General features: G+C 50.4%; 2 protein-coding genes across 7 annotated transcripts; both read right to left on the reverse strand.

Annotated features, from left to right (window-relative positions):
• Window positions 1-1,865: 1,865 nt before the first annotated feature.
• GJB4 (gap junction protein beta 4) lies at window positions 1,866-5,824 on the reverse strand. Of its 3 annotated transcripts, none has more exons than XM_019957912.2 (2): window positions 5,739-5,824; window positions 1,866-2,966 (listed from the first exon to the last, which is right to left on the reverse strand). In XM_019957912.2, exon 2 carries the CDS (start codon window positions 2,898-2,900, stop codon window positions 2,100-2,102), a length of 801 nt encoding a protein of 266 aa, XP_019813471.2. In that variant the 5' UTR covers window positions 2,901-2,966; window positions 5,739-5,824; the 3' UTR covers window positions 1,866-2,099. The 3 variants fall into 3 exon arrangements, with proteins under 3 accessions (XP_019813471.2, XP_019813469.2, XP_019813470.2); XM_019957910.2 differs by lacking the exon at window positions 5,739-5,824 and adding an exon at window positions 4,498-4,796; XM_019957911.2 differs by lacking the exon at window positions 5,739-5,824 and adding an exon at window positions 4,451-4,796.
• GJB5 (gap junction protein beta 5) lies at window positions 5,825-23,084 on the reverse strand. 4 transcript variants are annotated; one of them, XM_070786885.1, is made up of 3 exons: window positions 22,821-23,084; window positions 20,716-20,785; window positions 5,825-7,026 (listed from the first exon to the last, which is right to left on the reverse strand). In XM_070786885.1, exon 3 carries the CDS (start codon window positions 7,000-7,002, stop codon window positions 6,181-6,183), a length of 822 nt encoding a protein of 273 aa, XP_070642986.1. In that variant the 5' UTR covers window positions 7,003-7,026; window positions 20,716-20,785; window positions 22,821-23,084; the 3' UTR covers window positions 5,825-6,180. The 4 variants fall into 4 exon arrangements, with proteins under 4 accessions (XP_070642986.1, XP_019813468.2, XP_019813466.2 ...); XM_019957909.2 differs by lacking the exon at window positions 20,716-20,785 and having other exon boundaries at window positions 5,825-7,023; XM_019957907.2 differs by lacking the exon at window positions 20,716-20,785.

Genomic DNA, 23,084 nt, shown 5'->3' on the forward strand with positions numbered 1-23,084 from the left:
CCAGTATCAGGGTCTTTTCCAATGAGTCAGTTCTTTACATCAGGTGGCCAAAATATGTTGTAGGCTGGATTAATTAAAACACCACCAACAAAACACACAAACAAGGAAACACTTTGCTGAACTCCCTGGGCCAGTTGTGGTGGAGGATTCAGATTCAGATAAATGCGACATGGTCCCTTGTGTCAAGCAGCTCATAGACCATTTAGTCATTTAACAAACATCTATTGAAGGCAGCTGGGGAGCTGGGCGACTCAGCATCCTATGTGTAAAGGGCTCACAGACGGATGGGGAGAATGGACCCCTCTAGTTTGGGTAGAGTGGCCGGCACACGGAGGAGGTCAAGGCTGTCTGGGGTTTGAGGAAGTGTCCCAGAGGAGGGAGGAAGCGCATTCCAGGCCAAGGGAACAGCATGTCTGAAGGCTGGAGGCACGACCCAGCGTGACGTGTCTGGTTGAGGATCCTCAAGCCCTTTGGTATGTTATTGGTGGTACCAGGAGAAAGGGGGCTTCCCTGGTGGCTCAGACAGTGAAGAATCTGCCTGCTATGCTGGAGACCCGGGTTTGATCCCTGTGTCAGGAAGATCCCCTGGAGAAGGGAATCGCTACTCACTCCAGTATTCTTGCCTGGAGAATTCCATGGAGAGAGGAGCTTGGTGGGCTACAGTTCATGGGATCACAAAGAGTTGGACACAACTGAGTGAGTAAGACTTTCACTTTTCAGGAGAGAGGAGAGGGTGTTGTGAGGCTGGGGAGGTCAACAGGGCCTGGTGGAGGGCAGTGGGGACGGTGGTCGTAGTGGAGGGACTTTCACAGCCGGAGGAGTGTTGTTGTCAGATTTGTACACAGCCACTCTGTCCTTGTAAAGGAGGGCAGGGGGAGAGGCCCAGTGGGAGGGATATGGCTATGGGGTGGGAGAGGAGAGGCAGACTCGGGAAACTTTCAGGGGCTGAAATTAGTGGGATTCTGTGCCACACTGAGATGTGGGCCTTGAGGGGCTGGGAGGTGGGGAGGGGCGGAGGATGCCACCAGACCCGTTCCTGGCTCGGACAACTGGGTGGGTGGCAGTGTTGTTTATGGTGGGGTGTTAGGGGGTGGGTGGGCGGTGATGCTTGAGGAGAGCAGGTTTGGGGAAAGATGACATGGTAAGCTTAGGGGTTGCTGAATGGGAGGTGCCTGGGGGTCTCCCAGAGGGTTGTCCCATGAGTCAGACTGGTGTGGGTGCTGGGACTCGAGCTAGTCCAGCTCATTGCAGGAGCTGTTGAGATCTGAGTGGTGTGTGTAGGGTGGAAGGATTGTGTATTCAGTAAAGAGAAGTCCCTCAGCCTTAAGGATCTGTGAAGAACCTGTCAGCTTGGAGGCGCTCCATGGGTCCTGGCCCGTGGGGATGGGCCTCTTAAACACACAGGCAGACGCCCCATCCCGGACTCCCTCTCAGCGCTGTCCCACCCACACCAGGCCTTCCCCCTCATCCTTTGAAGGACTCACCCCTGGGTACCTGTGCTGGGCAGGGTTAGAGAGGCCTGGATGGGGGAGCCATGGGCACTTAGCTGAGGGGCACCAACTCTTACTGGCACAGGGTCTCCTAGGATCTCTCCTCCTGCTTTGACCAGCTGGTTGCAGAGTCCAGAGACCACTGGATCAACCTCTGGGCTTCCCACCACCTCGTGGGGGCATGCTCTATGGAGTGTGTGGTGGGAGTGTGTGTGTGTGGGTGTGTGTGTGGGTGTGTGTGTGATGGGTAAACCTGGATCTGAGGTTCCAGGACTCAGATGCCCACTGAGTGGTCTTGGCCGCCTCTCCAAGGTCCATCGTGACCCCCCCTCCCCCGCTTTCCTTCCCATCCCTCCCTGTCCCCAATCTGCAAAGTACTGAGAAAATCATATTTATTAAGGACTTGACATACCCTATTTCCATATACTAAAGTCCCCATCAGCTATCAACCTGCCTCCCCCGGGGCTCAGGACCCAGAAAACAAACTGCTTCCTAGCATTGGTCCCTGGGTCGGCATCTGGAGCTCCACACCTGCCTTCCCCACCTGCCCTGTGGTGGCTTTCTGGAGCAGGCAGAGGCTCTGGTGGTCTCAGCTGCTGACCTCACCAGTTATGGAAACCCAGCTGCATCAACCGTGGTCATTTCAGCCTTCATTAGGACAGAGTTCCCATCTTGGGGGTGCTCCCCCGGGGAGAGGGCATATGGTGGACACGCCTCCAGCAGGCGAGCCGGGCGCCGAGACCCCCGGGGTCTGGGGCCAAGGATCTCCAGGCACCTCTTGCCCACCAGGTAGGAGACCTCACCGAGGTTGAGGAGGATGCAGAGGACAGCCGTGGCCACCATGAAGTAGGTGAAGATCTTCTTCTCTGTGGGCCGGGAGATGTAGCAGTCCACGGTGTTGGGGCAGGGCGACTCGGAGCAGGCCACCACCCGCGGCATGTCGTAGTCCTTATAGAGGCGATGGAAGATGTAGAGGAAGCTCACGTCGACAGCTGCCTTGAAGAGGAGGCTCAGCAGGTAGGTCCACCAGAGCCCGCCCCGCTTCTTGTCCGGGTTGTCATACAGGGACGGCGCGTGGGGCCCGTGCTTCCGGCGGTGCTTCCGCTCCCGCTCCTGGCGGTAGGCCACGTGCATGACCACGAGGAGCGAGGGGCACGTGACCAGGATGAGCTGCAGGGCCCAGAGGCGCACGTGAGACACGGGGAAGAACTGGTCATAGCAGACGTTGGGGCAGCCCGGCTGCTTGGTGTTGCAGACGAAGTCCTTCTGCTCGTCGTCCCACACCTCCTCGGCCGCCACCACGTAGACCAGCACGCGGAAGATGAAGACCACGGACAGCCAGATGCGGCCCAGCGCCGTGGAGTACTTGTTGACCCCGCTCAGCACGTCCCTCAGGAACGCCCAATTCATGCTGACCCCGGCCTGGCTTCCCTGAGTGGACGATCTTGGCCCCTGGCGTCACAGGGCTGGAAGAACCTGGAAATGGGCACCTTCATTAAGGGCGTGATGGGCACATGATTTCACAACCATCGTGTTATCATGTCCACACTGGCCATGACTTGGTGGGGTAGGGATTGCCGTTGTCCTAGATTCAGAGGGAGGGAGCTAAAGCCCCGAGAGGCACCCGCCCAAGGCGGATGGCTGGAAGTGGTAGAGCTGGTCTTGAGCTTCCATCTTCCAGTTCCAAAGTCAGGACATATTTCATTCTATAGAGTAATAGGTGCACGTGAAGGGTAATCATCCTGTAATGATGTGCCTACCAACCTTGCTGACTCCAGCCTTCAGCTCTACGTGTCTACGTGTCACCTAACTTCTAAAGAAACAGTAAAAAAGTGTGGATTGGATGATCCACTGTTTGGCCAGCTGCCGGGCTGCCGGGCTGGACCGGGCAGGAGGGGAGGGATGTGTATCTGTTTTTTTTCTTTTTTTTGTCACACCATACAGCATGCAGAACTTCTCCAGTCAGGGACTGAACCCCTGCCCCCTGCAGTGGAAGTCTGGGGTCTTAACCTCTGGACCACCGGGGAAGTCTGAGGGAAACGTATCTTTACTCTTCAACTTTCTCCAAGTGAGCACCGGCCTGAGCCAGGCCCTGTGCAGACCTCAGATAATATCTACCCTCATCTTCTTTCTGGCTCCAGGACATCCCCCACCCGACATTCCCTTACAAAGCAAACAGGCTCTTTGGAATCACGGTGGCTTGGTATCATCCTGCCACCTCCTGTTTCGGCGCTGGGCCTGAGGGCTGACTGTCCTCACCCCAGTGGGTTCTCTGGAATTCTAACCATTCCAGCCTTTGGGAGGCATTGGGGAAGGGACAGAGGCAAGATTCTGGCATGGTCCTCCCCCCTCCATCTATCTACCTTTACTTTCAGAGACACCTTCCTTCTCCGTCGGCTTGCTGGCTGTTTGCTGCCCATGTGGGCCATTGTGTCATTCAGGCCATGTCCTGCGTGCTCCATCCTCCACACCCCTTAGCTGGAGTGCCATCTTGTCCTACTCTGCCTCTGGCCCCTGCCCTGCCCCGACTCAGGAATCAGCCATCTTCAGACCTGGTGCCTTTGGGACATTTTCTGAGCACCCTCCTCCATCTGTCCTGGCAGAGTGCCTCACGGGTACGTAAATGGTCTGTTTACCTGTTTTGCATGCCAGACTGGCAGCTGCTGGAGGGCAGCCTCTATATCTCATTCATCTCTGATTCCCTAGGACTCGGTACCGAGCCTGGACCAGGGAACACACAGTAGACATTTGTGTGTTCTGTGTGTGCTCAACCCAGTGAAACTTCCTCATCCCACCTCTTACTTTATCTCATCTCCAGTCGCCTGTCTTCCCTCTGGTCTGGCAGGACAGTCCTTCCCCTTCCTTCAGGCTTCCCTGGAGTTTCTCCAGAGATCCTGTCTGCCCCTACATCTCCCAAAGCCCAACCTACCACCCTCGGTCCCCTGGGATCCTCAGCCCACCTGGTCTCTGCCTCCCAGCTCAGTCTCCTGCCCGATTTGGTCCTCACCTTGCTTGGTTCTAGCAGCCGCTCTCCTGGCCCTGGGCTGGCGTGTCTGCCCGTCTGCCTGGGGACCTCCCGGAGGCAGCTTTTGTTCCTCACTCCCCTGCTGGGTGGGGCTTTCCGAACTAGTGAGCCAAACGGGAGTGACTGGGTGGGCAGGCAGACAGGTGGGCGGACTTCCCGGGCATGCGTTCAGGGCAAACACCTGTGGCTCTTCTCTGCTGGCCCACGCCTTCTCTGCAGCTCAGTGGGTATGGCTGGGTCTGGCTTGCCGTGCTGACAGGTATACAGGTGAAACTGCCTGAGCAGGCACCAGAGCCTGGTATGTTCATGCTTGGGCCCAGGTTAGCACCAAATGGCATTTTTCCTGCCCCTGCCTCCCACACCGTTGCCTAAATATCCCCATCCTCTTGTCCCTAGGCCTCTCTCCTACCCATTTCTCTGGAAGCCTGGTGGTGAGACCCTCAGCAGCTCACATCTATGGAAAGGGGCAATCTTGATTCAGCCCAGGATTGCACTGCCCCTCCTCCTGCTCCCTGCTTCTGGCAGGACGTATCTGAGTGGTGGTGAGACATGTGGGGGTGGGAGGGCCTACCCATCCACCCACCCTCCGTTCCTCTCGGTACGGCACCGCTGCCCAGGTGGAGACAAGGAATGCAGGTTGCAGCATGAAATTCTCCAGCTGGCATGGGACCAGGCACAGCCTCCCAGTCCACCCTCCATGGGCCTGGGCTTCGGGGAAATAAAAGCCTGACCCGGCAGGGGCTGCAGACAGGCCTTGAGCCTGGGATAGGGAAGGTTAATATGCAGCCAGGGAGGGGCTCCTCTGTCTCGTTTCCCACAAGCATTTATAGAGCACTTCCTAATACCAGTGATTAACATTTATGCGGCCTTTTACAGCCGGTTAACCTCATCTGAAGCCGGGAGCTCATCCCACCTCACAGCCATCCCACCGGCTCGATATTATTAACCCACTTTGGAGAGGAGCTGCAGTTGCTCTCCCAGAGTCCCAGTGGAACTTGGGTTCAAAGTCAAATGTTATGACTAGAAGTCCATGAACTTTCCCCTGAGACACACAACTGCTTATTCACTAAGCTTTATTCTCTTTGCAGACAACCCATGGGCCTAAAAACTGCAACTGGGGATAAAGGCTAGACTTGACCCAGAGCAAGGAGCATGACCCCCCAGGAGTGCTGGGGGTCCTCTTGCTGCTGCTGCTGCTGCTGCTAAGTCACGTCAGTCCTTACCTGGCTAGATCAAGTGCAGCCTGTGCAGGGGCCGAAAAGTTGATGAAAGGAGTCAATAAAGCTCACCAAGGTTGAAGGAGCAAAGGTCTCCTTGAATCAGTGAATGAACTGAATTTTATTAAGCCCTGACCGTGGACCCCACACTTTGGAGGCATGTGCGTGTATATTCTCTTATTAAAGCCCTCCTCACAGCGCCGGCTTTGCTCAGCAGGGCTCATCATCTCCATTGTACACAAAAGGAAACCGAGGTTCAGCTCCAGGTGGTAACTCGCGTAGGGTCACACAGCTGGTGCAGGTGGCAGGAACTTGGGGAGAAAGGATTTGAACCCAGGCCGCCTGACTCTCCCTCTTGTCTGCCCCTACTCTCAGCTCAGCACCCGCACCCCCAAGGCTGCACCTTGGCTCCTGGGTCCTTCCAACCCAGGCCTGATCAGGCAGCCCCTCACAGCATGGTTTTCTTCACGTGGTCTTGAGGGTGGTCTGGTAAGAGTGGAGGGGGAACATCTGAGTCCAGAAAGATGAGGTCGCCTGAGAGGAGATCGCCCTGTTTGGAAGAAGAGGTGACCCAGTCCAGGCGGTGGTCCAGGCTCTCAGACCGGGCTTTCCTGGCCTCCAGGCACTCCCGGCATCTCTTGCTCACCAGGTAGGCCAGCTCCACCAGGTTGAGGACGATGCAGACGAGGGCCGTGATCACCATGAAGAGAGTGAAGATGTTCTTTTCCTCGGGCTTGGAGATGAAGCAGTCCACCACGTTGGGACACGGGGCCACTTGGCACTTGACCACTCGGGGGAGGGTGTATCTGGGGTAGATGGAGTGGAACACGTAGAGGAAGGTGGCATCCACACCGGCCTTGAACACCAGGCTGCAGACGTATGTCCACCAGAGCCCTCCCCGCTTCTTACCGGGGTCCAGGTAGAGGCGCCCGCCGTCCTTCCCAATGGCCTCTTGGTGCTTCTTCTCCCGGGCCTGGCGGTAGGCCACGTGCATGACCACAAGCAGCGAGGGGCACGTGACCAGGATGAGCTGCAGGGCCCAGAGGCGCACGTGGGATACGGGGAAGAACTCGTCGAAGCACACGTTGGAGCAGCCCGGCTGGCGAGTGTCGCAGTCGAAGTCCTTGTGGTCATCACTCCACACTCGCTCGGCTGTCACCAGGTACACCAGCACGCGGAAGATGAAGACCAGGGACAGCCAGACACGCCCGAAGGCTGTGGAGTACTTGTTGGCCCCGCTCAGGAGCCCCTCGAAGATCCCCCAGTTCATGGTGGCCCCCGGTGTTGGTGGCTACTGCGGAGAGAGGATGATGGTCATTTCCCACGTTTAGAGAGCACTCCCTCTCCTGGTTTATAGAACCGGGTCATTAACTTTGATCCTCATGGCCATGGCAGAGCTGGGCTCTATCCTCGTCCCCTTTACAGACGGGGGAACCAAGGTTCAGAGGGGTTATGCAGGGTCACAGCTGATCAGGTGCAGAGGTGGGCCCGGAGCACAGGTAATTCAGCCCAGAACCAACTCTCCCCCATAAAAGTAAGCAAAGCCACCTGCTCCTCCCAGGGCTTAAGGGGGTGGCTAATGCTACCTTCCCTGTCTGTCCTAACCCTGACCCTTCCCCCTCCTCAGTGGTCCAGATTTTGGAATGACTTTTTTTTCCTTTCTGAACATGGCTCTCTCCCTTTAGGCAGCCTCCTCCCAAAGGGAACCTGTTCTGTGCCTTTTACTCGGCTTGGGAGATGGGGCTAAAGAGAAGGTTGGAACTTTGTCCCCAAACTCCCATCTGGTCTAACATTAGAAATATCCAGACAGTTGTCCTGCTCATGTGTGATGCATCTGAAGCAAGGCCAATGGCAAACCAGCTAAAAAAAAGGAGGGAACATTGATTCTCTTTGTATGTTAGGCTTCATAGAGGAGCCTCGTGTTCTTGTGCTTCCCAAACTGGCATTCCATGGAATGCTGCTCAGTGGCCTGGCAACAGAAGCCAGGAGAAGGATTCCATGTTTAAGAAAGGTAGGCAAGCACTGTGTTCAGTGCAAAGTTAAACAGGTCCCTTTGCTTGACCCTGTGAATACATTCACATTATGAATAAGGGGTCAGAATAGGTAGCACTGCACCAACTCTTCTGATCACAGAAACTTTTTTTTTGTCATCTTGTGGGACAGCCTTGTCAAGACACCAAAATGAGCAATGCCACTCTGGTCAGTTCTACTGGTGAGTTTGTGAACACATAGGAATCCAATTTATCTCCAATTAGGCAACGTGACTATGGTTCAGAGTGAGGAGTGCCTGTGTGTGCTCTTGGAAGCTCTGTCTGGTTCCTGGGGGGTCCACTGATGCATGCAGCATGGTCTTAGCCCCCTGGGCTCCCCAGAACCTCAGGGAGCCTGTCTGCACAGCCTCCCGCTTTAAGGGGTTCCTGCTGCCATTTCCAAGTCTGCTCCATATCGGAGGTCACCATGCTGTTCTCCCCTCCACGCCCCGCCCCCCAGATTATCTGAGCACTTGGCATGAATCAGTACAGCAACTGTACAAAAGGGTACAGGTTTTATTCCCCGTTTACAGATGCGGAAAGTGGAGCACAAAGAGCTTAGTCCATTTGCCCACAGTGACACAGATGGTAAGCAGCAGAGCTGGGATTGGAACCCAGGCAGGCTAGCTTCATGGACCACGCTCTGGGTCTGGGCCCCTTTCCTCAGGTTTTGGGAAGCTGCTTGCTGTGCGCAGTCCCTGCCCCAGCCCCGCAGATCCACAGGGAGGGAGGCTGGAGTGACTCTGCCCCCTACCCTGTCTGCTGTCCTGTCTATACCACCTACAACTTGAACATGGGGCCCCTGCTCTGAATCACCCGCCGGTCTCTGCTCAGTCCTGCCTGAGGTGGGCGGAACCCCTGGCAGCTTCTCAGGGAGCATCTGAGGAGGCTCCAGCCCAGGGGCTCCCTGCCCAGCCCAACCCAGAGAGGGGGCGGGGTTTCGCAGGCCCAGGCAGGGATGCCCCACCTGCTCAGCTCCTGGCCCCTCTGTGAGCCCCTCTCCCCTTCAGTCCCTGGCTCCTACCTCTGCTCACAGCTGAGGAGAAAGGGGGAGAACCCAGAGCAGGGGCGGGAGGCGCCCTTCCCTTCTCCACCGTCAGGATGGCCATGTGCCCCGGCCACTCCCCTGACTCGCAGTCAGCGAAGTCTTCCCACATCTGGGTGTGCCAGGTGTGCGGAGGGCACCTCTGGACACAGATGGCCTTTGGCCTTACCTGAGCGACTACTCCTCAGGGCTCTCTGGGCACCGGGTCCTGGCCGCCAGCACTCCAACTCGGCGGGCAGCCGGCACTCATGTCAGAACCAGGGAGGGTGTTTGGGAAAACCTAGGACAGAGCCCGCAGATTTCGGCAGGCAGCCTGGGTGTGCCTCGGGCCAGGAGGAGGAGCAGCTGGGCTGGGAACTGCCATTGGCTGGGCCCCAGCCTCCCAGGACTGCCTCTCCTGAGGCCCAGGAGACTTATGGTTGCCCTCCTTTTAGGGCACTGAGCCTAAAAATCCTGGCATCCTCTTGGGGAAAACCACAGGTCCACTCTAACCCCCGGCTTGTCTTCCCATCCCTGGCCTTGTGTGGGAGGAGCCAAGGCCTGTCTTCTCCAGAAATTCCTTCTGATTCTTCCTGGGACTCTGTGGGCTGCTCCAGACTCTCCTCCCTCTCCAGTTACTCTTCAGGGCCTTTCGTTCTCACGGCTTCAGTGACCTGTGGAACTGAGTCCGAAATTCTGTCTCCAGCCCACATGCTTTTGCCTATCTATAGCCCCCACCTGAATGCCTTTCCGTCATCTTTCTCCTTGCCTGGCCTACTCTTCCAAGAAGCTTTCCCCGATTGTGCAGCCCCAGATGGCTTAGGGCCTCATCTCAGGGCTTCCACGGCCCTGAGCTTTCACATTATCATCAGATGGCATTGAAATAGTTGAACTTGTTCCAGGTGGGACTCACCCGTTGAATGAACAAATCAGTCCTCACCAATAGACATTTTTTAGGGGCTTGTCGTTAGCAAGACGCAACACAGATCAGCCCCAGACCCTCAGGAACTCACCCACTTGGCCTTAATTACCAGCTGATAAGTCCAGCACCAGCTGCACAGCCTCTTACGACTGCACAGATGTCAGGGAACAGTCGCGAGGCCCAGGCTCCCACTGCTGCTGGAATCTAGTTCAGTCTTTGCACCCTGACACTGAGCGCATAAGGGCTTACACAGAAAATCAGCCTCTCCCCTACATACACAGCCCCATCTCTCCCCAAAATATGTACACCGAGCCCCTCCCCAACCCCTGAGCAGCTGCCTGTCCTTCACCCTCCACCCCGGCCCTGAGGAGCTACTCTCTACCCCATTCTTTAAATTCAAGAATCATTCCTGAGATTTGGCTCTGAGCCAGGCGCTGTGTTTGGAGCTAGGTTACACGGATAAAGAGAGGATTAGGAGCGGTTGGCAGGGTCTCCCTACTTGGGTGTGGGCTCAGTCTCTTCAGTCGTGTCTGACTCTTTGTGACCCCATGGACTGCAGCCCGCCAGGCTCTTCTGTCCATGGGACTCTCCAGGCAAGAACACTGGAGTGGGTTGCCACGCCCTCCTCCTCCAGGGGATCTTCCCAACCCAGGGACTGAACTAACGTCTCTTGTGTCTCCTGCGTTGGCAGGTGGGTTCTTTACCACTAGCACCCCCGGCACACAGATGGGCCCAGAGACACACAGGTATAAGGATGTGTGGAGCTCCAGTAGAAGGGACTTGGGGTGGGCAAGTCCTGTCCAGAGCAGGTGCCTCCCTGTCTAATGGGGCAGGCAGATGAAGGAAGTGCCTGACGGCAGGGGACATCTGCATCTGGGTCTCACTCCCCTACAGCTGGAGCTCAAGCACCACTACATATGGGTCCAGCCCTGGATCTCGAATCTCACAACCCTGGACTTGAATCTCACCTCTGGTGTATTCAGGTCTGTTTCTTGGGTGTACAATGAGACATCTTGTGCCCGTGAGGTGTGTCCTGTGAGGACAGCATGTGCAGTGCAGGGTGGTGGCTTTGTGGCTTGAATCCGGCCTGGCCGCTGCCTCTCCCTGCTGGGCATCAGTTCCCTGTCTGTGCAGTGCGACGGTAGCACTACCTACCTCAGAGGGTTGGCACGAGGATTAGCCCAGCCAACAGAGGCACAGTGCCAGACAGTGCCTGGCACAGAGGAGGCCTTTCCTGCCACTGCCTCTGGCGTGTGAGCTGCCTGCACACGCCTGGCATGTGGTGGGTCCCCATACGGCTTCCCCCCATCTTTCCCTGCTTCTAACCTCCTCTCCCTGAGATGAAGGAAGGCAGAGAAAGGATGGGAGACAGACGGCTCACCAGATAAAATCTCACGGGATGGATGATGTCTTTGGGACAAAAAGACAGAACCTGGGTCAGGCAGTGCCTGTTGGGGAGTGGGGAGGATAGGCAGGGCATTCCCTGGAGGGCTTCTCGTTGGTGCCTGGATGCAGCCTGTTGGGTTAGCTTCTAAGATGTTCTTTATCAGCAGGTCACTTGGGCCTGAATTCAATGGACGATGTGTCCGAGAGCCACAAACACTGCAGGTCCACAGCAAGTGTGGCACATCCCACACGCACACGCTCTTACACACAGGCCACACTGTGGGCCCAGTGCTACACATGCGTGGGGCAGTGCTGGCCCCTGGACGCCTAGTACGGGGCCTGTTAGGTACCATGTTAGGCCTCCGTTTATGTTTATGGAATGAATGATGTGTGAAGCGCATGCACTCTGCAGAGAGAGAGACACACACAACTACCCCCTCTGCATTCTTCCTCCAAGCTATCACCGTGTACAGGAGAGAGGAGACACGTGACTAGATTGGATATGACACTGTGATCAGAGCCAAAGAGACATGGAACAGAGAGGGAGTGTCAAGTTCTGCCAGAGGAAGACCCAGACAAGGTGACATGTAAGCTGGGTCTTGAAGGACGTGTAGGAATTCATCAAGAGGCAACAAGGAGGAAAGGCCTTTGAGGCAGAGGGCTTAGAGCCTGCAGTGAAAGATGATGGAAAAGCTTTGGAGAGTGGGTTGGAGGAGGGAGTGGTGGGTGTAAGGCGAGTGCAGAGAAAAAGAGAACGAGCAGGGCAGTCAGACAAGAAAAGGAAATTTATTAGAGGGAAGAGAGAGGGTGACTGGCTCTTAAGGAGAACCAGTGTCCTCCCTTTCTGACAGAGTCCTTAGACTCCACCCATGAAAAGCCCTCTGGAAGGATGTCACGTAGCCAGAGGTCTAGAATCTGGTGATCTCTCAGTTTTGAGAAGATAGGCGCCAGTGAGATAACAGGATGCCATTTGGGCAATTTGGTCAGTCTCAGATCACTGTGATTTATTCTTTGCTTGCTTGCGAAGTCGACATAACGAACCATCTTATCAATAAGACCCCATGTGGGCCCTATCAGTGGTGGCGCTAAAAAGCAAGGATGTTCTGGACCAAGAAAGATCTGAAACACTCTGCTAAGTGGTCTGGATTATCTCCTGTGCAGAGGGAGGCCTCAGGGAAGGAAGGAGGCTATGTGATCAGATGAGTATGGTCAGTTCTCATTCTCCATGGTAGTGATGTTCTGTAAGTCACTACAAACACTGAATTAGCAAATCCAGAGACTTCAGCAGGGGAAATGTAGGGGATGGTTCCTACGAGCCTCTGACCATGACATTTTTATCAACTGATCAATACATAACCATGTTTTATGTGTGTTTCTCTTGAAACATACCTTACTTATATACAGTGTGGAATCATTAATGTTGAACTCACAGCCAACAGCACTATACTCACTCCTGAACAAAGCTCATTCTTCTATCCTTTTTTTATTTTTGGCCTTGGCATGCAGGGTCTTAGTTCCCCAACCAGGGATTGAACCTGTGCCCCCTTGCAGCGGAAGCACAGTGTCTTAACCACTGGACCCAAATATCCCCAAACAAAACTCATCTAACACTGGTATTTTCTCCCCAAGGCCCGCCACAACCTTCCTGTGCTTGGGAATACCAGACAACTTCAGTGCCACACTTGGGGGCCAGTTTAAACAGCAGAATCACCTCCACAAGCCCCAAAATGTGAAAAAATAGCAACCAATTGACCTCCCATGGGACATTTGTTTACAGTATCAGCTGAAAGTGGAAGGCAAAGCATCTGCTTGTTCAGCCTCAGCTGGGACCTTGCACATCAGGCAACTCAAGCATTCCACTGCCCTGTGCCTGTCCACAGGTGACAGCGAAGGCATTGATTTTGGGGTTAAACAAGTAAATTTTAGTGACTCGATGAACTCACCCATATGGAATCTGTAAACAATGATGCTTGTATGTGTAGAAAGCTCCTTCTGTGCGAGAGAAGAGGCATGTGAGACCAGTTAAAAAAAACAGTTCACAGGAGGAGAGCAGGTTGTTGGAGGTGGGGAGGGGAAGATGATGGGGAGGTTCTTCCCAGATGTTCGGGAGTTAGTGGGTTCAGGGTTCCACGTGCTGGGTGTGGAGGGCGATCACGTGGACTGTTCATAGCCAGCAGCTGGCAGCAATAGCTGGGGAGGTACTTTGGGGGTTCCCAGCCCCAAGGAGGTGGTGGGAGCCACTGGAGTGGACCAGGTGGCTTTGGGAGAGTGTGTGGAGTGAGAAGAGATGATGGTCCAGGCAGAGCTTTCAGGAGCACTGATGTTTTAAGAAGCAGATCAGAAAGATGCTCTTGGAGGAGAAAGCACAGACAGGGCGGGCAGAGGAGGAAACCTAGTGTCAGAGAGGCTGGTCAGGTCCCTGGGGACTTTTGCTAGAGGGAATTCTGCAGAGTGATGGGGACGGAAGCCAGAGAGAAGTGGGTGGGGAAAGTGCAGACTGCACGTGTTCAGGAAGCTGGCAAGTTAGGGAGAAAGGCCGCGGGAATCAGGGCTGGAGAAGGGCTTGCTCCTTCTGGGGAGATGGGAACAGACGTGTCAAAGGAGCTGCTGCAGAGCCATTTGACCTGCAAATAGACCTGCCATCCTCTCCCCTCTGCACTCTGCTCTTTCTTGTTCCCTGGCTCCTTCTCTGCCCTCTGTGTTCCCCCAGTCCTTAGCCCAGGCACTCCCGACTCTTGTCATCACCTCTGACATGTTCTGGCTTGGACTGACCCCTCTGTTCTCCCAGTTAATGGGTGTAGGGTAGGTGAGAGCAGGAGTATTTTCCAGCGACCAGTTATCCCCCCAGGCTCCCTTCTGAATGCACAGGCACCAGGACCTGATACCCCACCAGTTACCTATTAAAACTGCTATTCCTAACAGTGAGCAGACTTTGGGTCCTGCAGTAACAAGCTAGGTTGGCCTGTGGGGCCAAGGTGGTGTCTTTTCACTTCCCACTCGGGAGGTGGGGAGGTTGGGTGATGGGGTAATAATATCACTTTCATCACTGCATGCCTCCTCTGTGCCAGAAACTGGGCCAAACGCTCTAAATGCATCAGGCGTGTAACACTGCCCACTCTTCCCTCACCCCTCTCTAATGTTGCCCACTTGCAGCAGTCATCTTTGGAAAATGCAAAACATGGAAAACAAGCCTTAAAAGGTTCCAGGTTTTTCCGAGTCTCCCCCCATTGTCTTGAAATAAAAAATGTCTTATTGCTGGACTTGCCTGCTGGTCCAGTGGTTACGAATATGCCTGCCAATACAGGGGACATGGGTTCAAGCCTGGTCTGGGGAGATCACACATGTGGTGGGGCAACCAAATCTATATTCTGTAACTACTGAAGCCCAAATACTCTAGAGCCTGTGCTCTGCAAAGAGAGAAGTCACCGAGATGAGAAGCCCGTGCAGCAACGAAGCCCAACCCAAAATAAATGAAAAATCTCCTGTTGGCTAATATGGCCTGTAAAGTCTTGAGCCATCTGGCCTCTGCCACCCTTTGTTTCCTTCTGTGTTTGTGCTTTAGCACTGTGGCCTTCTTTTAGTTCTTAGAATGGAGGAATCTCTTTGTAATCTCAGGGCCTTTGCACATACCTTAATGCTCTTTCTTCATTTTCTCTGAGGAAAGGTGCAGTGACCCACAACAGACTGAGCCCGACCTGCCTGTGAGTGTTTGAGGGTCTCCTGTGGAGGCATGGGTCAGCTGTCGCCTGCTGCAGGGCCAAGGGCACCGGCAGCAGCAGTCTTGGGAGGCTGGCATAAGTCCTCTTGGAGGTTGCCAACAGCCCTCCCATAGAGCCTGTAGGCATGAACCTGAGCAAACTCTGGAAGATAGAGAAGGACAGGGAATCCTGGTGCGCTGCAGTCCATGGGGTCGAAAAGAGTCTAAACAACAACAAAACAACAAGAGCTTGTAGACCCTAGGATTGGGTTGCCTCAGGCCAAACAACAAACAGGGAAGGAGTACAGCAGACAACTGTATTAAAAATTTACTGAGCATGGCCCAGTGCACCAGAGCGAGACCCAGTTTTCCCCTTAGTCAGTCCCTCCCATCTGGAAGCTTGCACAAGCCTCTTATCCTCATCCATCAGACAGAAGAAGCAAGAACTACAATCCACAGACTCCAGAATGAAAACTATAATCACAGAAAGCTAACCAAAATGATCACATGGACCACAGCCTTGTGCAACCCCATGAAGCTATGAGCCATGCCATGGATGGACGGGTCATAATGGAGAGTTCTCTGGAGAAGGGATGGCAAACCACTCCAGTATTCTTGCCTTGAGAGTCCCATGAACAGTATGAAAAGGCTAAAAGATATGACACTGGAAGATGAGCACCCCAGGTTGGTAGGTGTCCCATATGCTCCAGTGGAAGAACAGAGAAATAACTCCAGAAAGAATGAAGGGGCTGGGTCAAAGCACAAGGGATGTGCCTGGTGGTGAAAGGAAAGTCTGATGATGTAAAGAACAGTATTGCACGTGTGCTAAGTCACGTCAGTGGTGTCCGACTCTGCGATCGATGAACTGTAGCCCATCAGGCTCCTCTGTCCATGAGATTCTCCAGGCAAGAATACTGGAGTGGGTTTCCATGCCTTCCTCTGGGGGATCTTCCTGACCTAGGGATTGAAATCGCCTCTCCTGTGGTTCCTGCATTGTAGCCAGATTCCTTACCACTGAACCAAGAGGGATGCCCAAATACCTTTAGTTTCTCTGTAAGAGGAAGCCAATATTCAGTAATTAATGTTTCGGTATCTTATTTGGAAATGACCCAGCTATTCAATAAACTTTCCTCACTTAATTTAGTATAACTCTAGAATTTCAAGTTACAACAATCTGGAGAGAATATTTTAGACATATTTCTAAAGCAAAATCATTCTTAACAGTTTATCTGAAAGCTTCCTGATTTACATTTTCTTTCCTTAAAAGTTTCTTTATATGGAATTGGGCCACCACTGGTGGGAGCTTTCAGTTTCAGTCAGTTCAGTCACTCAGTCATGTCTGAGTCTTTGTGACCCCACTGACTGCAGCACGCCAGGCTTCCCTGTCCGTCACCAAATCCCGGAGCTTACTCAAACTCATGTCCATTGAGTCAGTGATACCATCCAACTATCTCATCCTCTGTCATCCCCTTCTCCTCCCACCTTCAATCTTTCCCAGCATCAGGGTCTTTTCAAATGAGTCAGTTCTTCCCATCAGGTGGCCAAAGTATTGGAGTTTCAGCTTCAGCATCAGTCCTTCCAATGAATAGTCAGGATTGATTTCCTTTATTCAGTCGTGATTGATTTCCTGGACTGGTTGGATCTCTTTGCAGTCCAAGGGACTCTCAAGAGTCTTCTCCAACACCACAGTTCAAAAGCATCCATTCTTCAGTGCTCAGCTTTCTTTATAGGCCAACTCTCACATCCATACATGACTACTGGAAAAACCATAGCTCTGACCAGATGGACCTTTGTTGGCAAAGTAATATCTCTGCTTTTTCATATGCTGTCTAGGAGCAAGCGTCTTTTAATTTCATGGCTGCAGTCACCATCTGCAGAAAAATAAAGTCTGTCACTGTTTCCATTGTTTCTCCATCTATTTGCCATGAAGTGATGGGACCAGATGCCATGATCTTAGTTTTCTGAATGCTGAGTTTTAAGCCAATTTTTTCACTCTCCTCTTTCAGTTTCATCAAGAGGCTCTTTAGTTCTTTGCTTTCTGCCATAAGGGTGGTGTCATCTGCATATCTGAAGTTACTGATATTTCTCCCAGCAATCTTAATTCCAGCTTGTGCTTCATCCAGCCTGGCATTTAGCATGATGTACTCTGCATATAAGTTAAATAAGCAGGGTGACAATATACAGCCTTGATGTACTCCTTTCCCTATTTGGAACCAGTCCGATGTTCCATGTCCAGCTCTAACTGTTGCTTCTTGACCTGCATACAGATTTCTCAGGAGGCAGGTCAGGTGGTCTGGTATTCCATCTCTTGAAGAATTTTCCACAGTTTGTTGTGATGCACACAGTCAAAGGCTTTGGCATAGTCACTAAAGAAAAAGTAGATGTTTTTTCTTGAAGAAGGCAATGGCACCCCACTCCAGTACTCTTGTCTGGAAAATCCCATGGACGGAGGAGCCTGGAAGGCTGCAGTCCATGTGGTCACTGAGGGTCAGACACGACTGAGCAACTTCACTTTCACTTTCCACTTTCATGCATTGGAGAAGGAAATGGCAACCCACTCCAGTATTCTTGCTTGGAGAATCCCAGAGACGGGGGAGCCTGGTGGGCTACTGTCTATGGGGTCGCACAGAGTCGGACGCGACTGAAGTGACTTAGCAGTAGCAGCAGATGTTTCTCTGGAACTTTCTTGCTTTTTCGATGATCCAGTGGATGTTGGCAATTTGATCTCTGGTTCCTCTGCCTTTTCTAAATCCAGCTTGAACATCTGGAATTTCATGGTTCACATACTATTGAAGCCTGCCTTGGAGAATTTTGAGCATTACTTTGCTAGCATGTGAGATGAGTGCAATTGTGCAGTAGTTTGAACATTCTTTGGCATTGCCTTTCTTTGGGATTGGAGTGAAAACTGACCTTTTCCAGTCCTGTGGCCACTCCTAAGTTTTCCAGATTTGCTGGCATATTGAGTGCAGCACTTTCACAGCATCATCTTTTAGGATTTGAAATAGCTCAACTGGAATTCCATCACCTCCACTAGCTTTGTTTGTAGTGATGCTTTCTAAGGCTCATTTGACTTCACATTCCAGGATGTCTGGCTCTAGGTGAGTGACCACACCATCGTGATTGTCTGGGTCATGAAGATCTTTTTTGTATCATTCTTCTGTGTATTTTTGCCACCTCTTCTTAATATCTTCTGCTTTCTGTTAGGTTCATACCATTTCTGCTCTTTATTGTGCCCATCTTTGCATGAACTGTTCCCTTGATATCTCTAATTTTCTTGAAGAGATCTCTAGTCTTTCCCATTATATTGTTTTCCTCTATTTCTTTGCATTGATCACTGAGGAAGGCTTTCTTACCTCTCCTTGCTATTCTTTGGAACTCTGCATTCAAATGGGTATATCTCTCCTGTTCTCCTTTGCCTTTAGCTTCTCTTCTTTTCTGAGCTATTTGTAAGGCATCTTCAGACAACCATTTTGCCTTTTTGCAGTTCTTTTTCTTGGGGATGATCTTGATCACTGCCTCCTGTACAATGTCGTGAACCTCTGTCCATAGTTCTTCAGGGACTCTGTGTATCAGATCTAATCCCTTGAATCTATTTGTCACTTCCACTGTATAATCAAAAGGTATTTGATTTAGGTCATACCTGAGTGGTCTAGTGGTTTTGCCAACTTTCTTCAATTTAAGTCTGAATTTGGCAACAAGGAGTTCATGTTCTGAGCCACAGTCAGCTCCAGGTCGTGTTTTTGCTGACTGTATAGAGCTTCTCCATCTTTAGCTGCAAAGAATATAATCAATCTGATTATCACCATCTGGTGATGTCCATGTGTAGAGTCTTCTCTTGTGTTGTTGGAAGAGGGTTTTTGTTACGACCAGTGTGTTCTCTTGGCAAAACTCTGTTAGCCTTTGCCCTGCTTCATTTTATACTCCAAGGCCAAGTTTGCCTGTTATTCCCAGTATCACTTGACTTCCTACTTTTGTATTCTAGTCTCCTATAATGAAAAGGACATCTTTTTTGGATGTTAGTTTCACTGATTCCTAAAATGTCGATGTTCACTCTTGCCATCTCCTGTTTGACCACTTCCAATTTGCCTTGATTCATGGACCTAACATTCCAGGTTCCTATGCAATATTGCTCTTTACATCATCAGACCTTGCTTCTATCACCAGTCACATCCACAACTGGGTGTTGTTTTTGCTTTGGCTCTGTCTCTTTATTCTTTCTGGAGTTATTTCTCCACTAATCTCAAATAGCATATTGGGCACCTACCAACCTGGAGAGTTCCTCTTTCAGTGTCCTATCTTTTTGCCTTTTCATACTGTTCATGGGGTTCTCAAGGCAAGAATACTGAAGTGGTTTAGCATTCCCTTCTCCAGGGGACCACGTTTTGTCAGAACTCTCCACCATGACCTGTCCATCTTGGGTGGCCCTACACTGCATGGCTCATAGTTTCATTGAGTTAGACAAGGCTGTGGTCCATGTGATCAGTTTGGTTAGTTCTCTGTGATTGTGGTTTTCAGTCGTCTGTCCTCTGATGGATAAGGATAAGAAGCTTATGGAAGCTTTCTGAGGGGAGAGATAGACTGAGGGGGAAACTGGGTCTTGTTCTGATAGGTGGGGCCAGTAAATCTTTAATCCAATTTTCTGTTGATGGGAGGGGCTGTGTTCTCTCCCTGTTGTTTGACCTGAGGCCAAACTATGGTGGAGGTAATGAAGATAATGGTGACCCCCTTCAAAAACCAAGTGACCTCCTTCACTTAGCTTGCTGATATGTTACAAAGAATGTATACTGAAGTTCAAGCACTAGTCCACCATCTTGGACTGATTTGCTTCTAATTAATCCATTTCATGTCCTCAGGCTACCTCATTCCTTCAAAGTTTGTGCCCTGCCCCTTCCCTCCTATTTCATCCCCCACCCCCAGATTTTACTCCCATACTCTTAATGGAAGCAGAAGGGTGATGTCCATCTTATGTAACTGCTTCAAGGCTGAGCAGGGGTGTCAACTCTGCCTGTCAGGGAGTAAAAATCTCTGGACTGTGATCTAGGGGCCCCAAGGGCAGGACAGTTTCTGATTTTAGTCAGTTTGGGCTGGAATCCTTGCATAACCATCACCTTGATGAGGAGCTATTGTAACTGCTTCTATGCCTTCCTATGAATCGTTTTGATAATGAAGGGCTTCTCTGGTGGCTCAGATGGTAAAGAATCTGCCCATGATGCTAGAGACCTGGGTTTGATACCTGGGTTGGGAAGATCCCCTGGAGAAAGGAATGGCAACCCACTCCAGTATTCTTGACTGGAGAATTCCATGGACAGACAAGCAAGCTACAGGCCATGAGATCCCAGTCAAACATGACTGAGTGATTAACACTCATTTTCCTTGATAATGAAACACTTTTTGTAACAGCATCAGAGTACAAAAAGGTATGGTTAAATATCTGATTAATTGATAAAGAAACTTGGTTACAGTAGCCAGAATTATGAATGATCACATTTAACATACAAAATAATTCTAGCTAAATGTTTCTCTTTAAGACAACTTGGGGGCCATCTAATGTGTCCCAAAGCTAGCTGGAAATGAAAAGAACTTTGATTAAAATTTGATATTAGGAAGCTTGTCAAAAAGTTTTAAAACACTTGATTAAGATCATCAGTCACTGTGAGACAATACACATTCCTTAACCAAAGTAACCATAGATCTCAAAAGTAAATAATACAAATCACTTAAAGGCAAAGAAACTCACATGATCTGTCATCAAAAGCAGTGTTTCAAGAATACTTGAGGGAGAAACCAAATCCAGTCTTGTTCTAGTCCATTTCTAACAAAAAATCCATTTATCCAACTAAACTGGTCCAATCTCAGAGAATCCTGATCATACATAATTCAATATCTGATTTCTTACATCTTCTACTAAAAAACACATATCTTACTTTTCTTAGAAGTTTTTCGTTTTTCTTTCTTTCTTTTTTTTACGTTGAGTTACTTTTCTTGTTGACAAATCTGTAAAAGATGGAATAAGGTCTTATTTGACCTCTAATATACCTGGGTACAACAATAATACTATACTTAACATTGGTAACTCTAAGGACATTTCTATATTAATCAAACCAACAAGTTTAAGCCACTTAATAGTAGATATCAATTCCGTACTGAATATTTCCCAGACCACGGGTCCTAAAATTTATCTTGGCCAATTTTCTATAGATTTAATTTTAAGTGCTTACTTTCAAGTCAATTAAAATAGTCCATTTACAAATTAACTTTTACATAAAGACTGAATGAGAAATCTCAATTTTTCCCTCTTAAGTTCAAAAGGCTTTTCCCCATTCCCCACTCTATTTATTTTGTCCTCCCGAGGGCCTGGGCACAGGGAGAGAAATACCAATTGCTTTTCATGGGGGCATAGTTGAAGATCTCCTAGTCTTGTAAAAATACCCTGAAGGGGTGGTGGCTTCAAGATGGAACAAATCTTACCCATAACAAGGCTGGTCAAAGAGGGAAAATCCCAACCACGTTTTTATCACAGGCAGAGCCTGAAGCAACACTAATCTTTACCACCGTCATTATAAGTACTGACATATACATCAACAAACAAACATTAATATCAAGTATTAATCTGATACTGAATATTTCCCAGTTCACATGAACCTGAAATCCTTTAGCTTAATTTCTCTTGCACTTAGAATTGTTTGATTTTTAAGTGCCTACCTCCCAGTGGTAAAGAATCTGCCTGCCAATGCAGGAAACTCAAGAGAGACAGGTTCGATCCCTGGGTCAGGAAGATCCCCCGGAGAAGGGAATGGCAGCCCACTCCAGTATTCTTGCCTGGAGAGCTCCATGGACAGAGGAGCCTGGCGGGCTACAGCCCATGGGGTCCCATATAATTGGACACAACTGAGCACCTAAACATGCATGTACTTTTCTTTAAGCCAATTAAATAGAGCTCATTTACAAATTAATCTCAGAAGCAATAAAAAGAGACAAAGATACATACTGAGATATACATATATCCAAATAGACACAACAAGAGATTTCATAACTTTGTTTTCCAAACTTAGTCATGAATCAGATATCATAATATAAAACACTAGTTTAAAAAAACACTAGTTTAAAAATAACAGTTGGAATAAGCAAAAATTTTTAAGGCTTCTTTTCCTGTTTTTTTTTTCTTGTTTTTCTCATTTTTAGGAATTAAAGATGGTTTAGATAAATGTCCCTGAGATCCATGGTCTCAAGGCACAAGGAGAGAAAAGCATCTTCTCCTAGTAGGACAATTTCATAAAAATTTTAACCAATTTTCTCGGGAGTCTAAAGAATATTGTGAAAAAAAAATAAAGAATATTGTGGCAATACAGTTAAAAAAAAAATCATCTTTTTCTGTGGTCATAGTTTCACAGTCCAAATTTAGACCAGACAGTGCTCAAATTGGCCCTGATAACAAGAGCAGACTTGTCCCAGCAGGGATTTTTCCTCTGGGGAGGTGGGGTCTTGGTATGATCAGCCCCAGACTGTTAATTATAGAAGAATCCTGAACCTTAGGGAACTTCAGTCGATTTTCTCATCTTGTGGCAATAAAGATCTAATTGTAAGAGGGTCATTTTTAGGCCTCTTTTTTGGGCATTGGATCATAGCTGTATGTCCACCTGTCACTTAAAATGTTTCCAAAGGGCTTCTCATGCTGGGAGTGGGAGCTTAGAGGAAGTGCTCCCCGTTTCAGCTCAGGCAATTTATACCAGATGTCAGTGTGCTCAAACCAAAAGAGCCAAACCAAGCCAACCAAACCAAAGCAGAACCTCGCCAGCTGGAAGTCACACTAGAAATAAAATGGATGGCAAAGAGATGTCTGGAAGTCAAAAGCCAAATGGCACAAACGCCCTCAAATGTGACTTCCCAGTCCCACTAGACATGCAACTTGTCCAACGCGCACCTTGCAAATGGAGTTGCCTTTCACAGGGAGAACTCCCCAAATTGGAATCAAAGTTTCCCCAAACAGGCAAGGTCAAGGAGGCCCTGGTATGCACTCCAGGGGACTTACCAAATTGCTGGCGGGTGTGTTGCGAGGTACCAAATGCCCTCTTTCTGATCCTCCAAAAGTAACGTCTTCTTGGAGTGGAAGTCTGGGGCAATGCAGAGAAGGGAAAACGAAGGTGTCCTCAAGACAAAGAAAGCCCGGGCAGCTGCTAGGGCAACCTCTGCCCTGTTCTCCACGGCAGCCTCGAGTTCCGCAGCCAAGGTGGTGGACGGGGTGTGACCAAGGCCCAACCCTACAGCAGGGGAACCCTGACGATCTGACCTCAGA

This window comes from Bos indicus, chromosome 3, assembly GCF_029378745.1.
Source record: "Bos indicus isolate NIAB-ARS_2022 breed Sahiwal x Tharparkar chromosome 3, NIAB-ARS_B.indTharparkar_mat_pri_1.0, whole genome shotgun sequence".
NCBI lineage: Eukaryota > Metazoa > Chordata > Mammalia > Artiodactyla > Bovidae > Bos > Bos indicus.